The 5,000-nt window shown below is 46.1% G+C and overlaps 1 protein-coding gene across 1 annotated transcript in view; it reads right to left on the reverse strand.

Moving 5' to 3' along the window:
• The window catches only part of LOC133107676 (disks large-associated protein 3-like), a 30,362-nt gene extending 27,277 nt beyond the window's left edge, over positions 1-3,085 (reverse strand). The window contains exon 1 of the mRNA XM_061216783.1: positions 3,075-3,085. Coding sequence (XP_061072767.1) covers positions 3,075-3,085 — 11 coding nt within the window. The remainder of the gene's footprint in view (positions 1-3,074) is intronic.
• Between the last annotated feature and the right edge of the window lie 1,915 nt (positions 3,086-5,000).

The following is a 5,000-nucleotide window of genomic DNA, read 5'->3' on the forward strand; positions in this document are numbered from 1 at the left end:
TACAGTGTGAGGAGTATATAAGTGTGACCGTTAAGGAGAGATGGTGCTCAGTGAGTCTTCCCATAATGCCGTGCACCAGGACGGACAGTTTGAGAAGTGTGCGTGGGTCTGTGTGGGTTTCAGAACATGACTGTGCTCTTCCACACGGCAGAATAAGAGATGTAGTGGCTGAGGTGCTTGAGTGGGACCTGGTAGGATGGTGGTTTAGGCCCCGGCGTCTGCACAGGTGTTGGGCCCTGGAGCAAGGCGTTCTGTAGCAAAGTGTTTACCCCACCTTCCCTGGCAGGTATCCGCATGCTAAAGCCTGACAATGAACCTGAAGAGTCGTTCAGCAAAAATGAAAGTGTCGCACAACGTTTTGAGTTTATGCTTCAGGAAAGGTTCATTAGTAACGAGATGCCAAACTGTCAATGTTCATATTTCTCACACCGGTGTACCCTATTCATGACAATGACTGTTTGTGTTCCATCTGGCTGTCCAATCCATTGTCCTGTGAAATAATAAAGTACTACAGGTGCAACATTTGCAACATTTTTTTTGTCAAAGGCAATTGGATCCAATTGGAACATGGCAGACTTCGTTAGAAGCGAGTACGAGAAATTTCTGACAAGAACACAAAAACATTTTCTTACAGGCGGCCCAATGCTGCCCGTGATGACATCACAGAAACAGCTCCAAAGAACAATGGCTGATTATGACACCACATACAAGGCTCCCTCTGACAGAACAAAAAGAGCGCACTGAACACTTCCTTTCAATGCGCCTTCCTTTGTGATGCAATCACACGGCCGTCTTGAGGACCAGAAAACCAAGGTTCTACCTCCTCGGTTTATTCACTTCACTTCAAGTCTATTTTCCAGGTGCCGGTAAAATCTTTTGTTCGGCTTTTCAACTGACGGATTTCCATTCTCGACTGCCAATAGTGTCATTGCCGCACGTCTGAACAAAATGACTGAGCGCATCAGCGAGCACTTTGCGCTGGGCAGTGATACTCTGAGAGCCTAATTTATTTGGAACCGTGCGACAGCGTTTATGAATGAGCTTTAGTTTTGTTCCCAGGACTGTGTGTGCGTCGGCGGTAGAGGAAAGAATCCAGGATCGCACTGAGACACACTGATGAATGTTTGTGAGATGAATCCAGGATCGCACTGAGACACACTGATGAATGTTTGTGAGATGAATCCAGGATCGCACTGAGACACACTGATGAATGTTTGTGAGATGAATCCAGGATCACACTGAGTCACACTGATGAATGTTTGTGAGATGAATCCAGGATCACACTGAGTCACACTGATGAATGTTTGTGAGATGAATCCTGGATCACACTGATGAATGTTTGTGAGATGAATCCAGGTTCACACTGGGTCACACTGATGAATGTTTTTGAGATCATGGGGGGGGGGGCACATTCAGTGTGAGAGAAAGATGTGAGGAGAGAGGGAGAGAGGGAGAACTTTTACTTCTAGCTCCTAGAACATTTAAAGGGTTTGAATGTCCTTAAAGATGGTGGACCTCAATCAATTTACAGGTCAGGAGCAAGGAAAAGAACATTAAAAAGAGGAGAAAAATAAGAGAGGGATGGATGGGTTGAGAGAGGGATGGGGAGAGAAAGGGAGGGATGGGAGAGAGAGGGAAGGGTAGAGAGGGAGGGATGGGAGAGATGGAGTGATGGGGAGAAAGATGATTTGAGGATCATGCAGTCAGGTGAGGTACTAGAGCATGAATAATCCCTTTATCCCTCTGTCTCCACCTCCTGCCATTACTGCCTCTGACTGCTTACTGCAGAGTAATGAGGGAGGGAGAGAGAGCGAGGGAGAGCGAGGGAGGGAAAGACAGAAAGAGAGAGAGCGTGTAAAAGAGTTGAAGTGTGCCTCATTACCCCCCCATACCTGTCTATTCAATCAGTGAAAAACTTAATGTGACGAATGCAGACACCAATCAGAGTGTCCGAAATGAGCAGCGCTTTCATTGGTGAAGGATTTATCTTCCCGTGCACGCATCACAACAGGTGACATCATCGTGCTCTTGATGGTGCCTCTTGCTCTTGCAGTCCTCATCTCTCAGATTAAAAGTTTCAGACTGCCGGGTGTTTTAGACCACTGCCCCGGATGTTTTAGACCACTGCCGGGTGTTTTAGACCACTGCTGGGTGTTTTAGACCACTGCTGGATGTTTTAGACCACTGCCGGGTGTTTTAGACCACTGCTGGATGTTTTAGACCACTGCCGGGTGTTTTAGACCACTGCTGGGTGTTTTAGACCACTGCCGGGTGTTTTAGACCACTGCTGGGTGTTTTAGACCACTGGCGGGTGTTTTAGACAACTGCTGGGTGTTTTAGACCACTGCCGGATGTTTTAGACCACTGCTGGGTGTTTTAGACGACTGCTGGATGTTTTAGACCACTGCCGGGTGTTTTAGACCACTGCCGGGTGTTTTAGACCACTGCCGGGTGTTTTAGACCACTGCTGGATGTTTTAGACCACTGCCGGGTGTTTTAGACCACTGCCGGGTGTTTTAGACCACTGCTGGGTGTTTTAGACCACTGCCGGGTGTTTTAGACCACTGCTGGGTGTTTTAGACCACTGGCGGGTGTTTTAGACAACTGCTGGGTGTTTTAGACCACTGCCGGATGTTTTAGACCACTGCTGGGTGTTTTAGACGACTGCTGGATGTTTTAGACCACTGCCGGGTGTTTTAGACCACTGCCGGATGTTTTAGACCACTGCCGGGTGTTTTAGACCACTGCCGGATGTTTTAGACCACTGCCGGGTGTTTTAGACCACTGCCCCGGATGTTTTAGACCACTGGCGGGTGTTTTAGACGACTGCTGGGTGTTTTAGACCACTGCCGGGTCTTTTCTGATGGTTTCCATTGTGACATTTAGGGAGCACTTTACTTTAGACAGTGTTATGTCACACACATGATGAGGGGTTCAGGTAAAGTGTTACCTAAATGCAAATTAGCCTTATATTTCCTCATATTTCAGCCTGCTGGTCATGGGAGATTTCGTCTATACCTTCATGCAGAAAGTCTTTATTACAGATTGCTTCGTTCATAATTAAAAGTGCTCACCCAGCACGCATTGCGTTGCTTCATGCCGTTACCTGAGTCAGTAAAGCACAGCAGAGCTGAACCACATTCAGATGAGATTTGACAGCTGTGTCCTACCTGTTCAGAAGACCATCTTGATTTGTTTGCAAAGAAGTGTTGCCTCAACTAATGCACATTCCTTCATTTAAAGTGCACTGATAAATTGACCAATCTAAATGGCGCTAATCGTTTTGCATTTGTAATAGCCCACTATGCCCAACTGTTGAATTATATTCTTTGAAGCGGGGATGATTTATTAGTGATGATTTATTAGTGATGATAATTCACTATTTGTAAACTCTGAAGCGGACAAAAAGTGCGTCCCACACGCCTGCTGTGTATTTACACACCTAGCACCTCTGCGCCTGTCCTTGTTTCTGATTGGCCCTTAGGAAAGTGACAGTTACACAGAGCTCACAGCAGAGTGGGAGTGATGTGGGACGCAGGGGAAGTCTTCATGAAGGCTATTTTTAACAAAACTAAGGAAAGATGGTCAGAGGGATTCAATAAAAACACGAACACACATACTCACACAGTCATGTGCATAGACCTTTTCAGAAAATGTAATTTCCTTTGCAGATAATATCCATTCTTCACCTCTCTAAGGAGGAACCTCATTTATGTATTTATATAATTTGAAACGACCAAAAGGCCGTGTTTATGTGCAGAATATTACTTCATTCCGAAGAATTTGTTCCCACTGAAGACTTCAGATGAACCGTTCACATGCACACTGCATAAATCTGACCTGTTTACGGTGTGTGTTTACATGCCAAGCATCTAATCAGAATAAAGCATTTTAACATCGCAGAATGATCTCACGCAGCAACACAATACGCGTAATTTCTCCAAACATGCGTTGCGTATTAGTTAAAATAACGTAAGCGTCCGCTGAATATAACTATCTTGCAACTAAACGAGAGAAGGTGAGCGCAATAGCAGCTTTACCGCAATCTCCAATAAATGAAATGAATCGCTAAAATTGAAAACCGGCTCTTCGTTTTATTCAGGCTTGTAGCCCGTTAGCAGTCTTTTCCAGCGTGCTTTTATTTGGTCGATATTTCAGTGGAATTTCGTGGAATAAATAAACGGCTCAATTTAAACGGGGCTAGTGACTACACCTCACAGGAATTAAACTTAATTTATGACGTCATGGAGAGATTCGCACACTCTCATTAAAGACATTAGAACTCACAGCGTATGAGGAACAACATGGAGCTCCAGAGAGGGGGAGAGCTGCAGAGATGAGAGAGAGAGGCTGGAAGAAGTGGAGAGAAACAGATGGAGAGAAAGAAAGAAAGAAATAGAGGGGGGGGGTGGGTATGGTAGGGTAGAGATGGGTAGGGTGAGATGGAGAGATATAAAGAGAGATAGATCAGGGAGGGAGAGATGAAGACATGAGAGGCTGAAAGAAGTGGAGAGAAACAGATGGAGAGAGAGAAAGAGAGGTGGGGGAAGAAGAAATGGGTAGATGGATGGGTGGGGTTGTAAGGTAGGGTAGAGATGGGAGAGAGATGGAGAGATATAGGGACAGATGAGTGAGAAATGGAGAGATGGCGAGGGACAGATGAGAGAGAGATATAGGGCCAGTTCTGTCTCTCGGCTGTGTGAATGTTCTCTCGTGGTGTCTCAGGTGGGAAGCAACTTCCGCCCACATGTTCTGCATCTAACAGCAACTACAGCCCATACCAGCAACTACAGCCCATACCAGCAACTACAGCACAGACCAGCAACTACAGACCAGACCAGCAACTACAGCACAGACCAGCAACTACAGACCAGACCAGCAACTACAGCACAGACCAGCAACTACAGACCAGACCAGCAACCAAACCCCAGACCAGCAACTACAGCCCAGACCAGCAACTACAGCACAGACCAGCAACTACAGACCAGACCAGCAACTAC

This window comes from Conger conger, chromosome 1 (genome assembly GCF_963514075.1).
Source record: "Conger conger chromosome 1, fConCon1.1, whole genome shotgun sequence".
In the NCBI taxonomy this organism is placed as follows: Eukaryota; Metazoa; Chordata; class Actinopteri; order Anguilliformes; family Congridae; genus Conger; species Conger conger.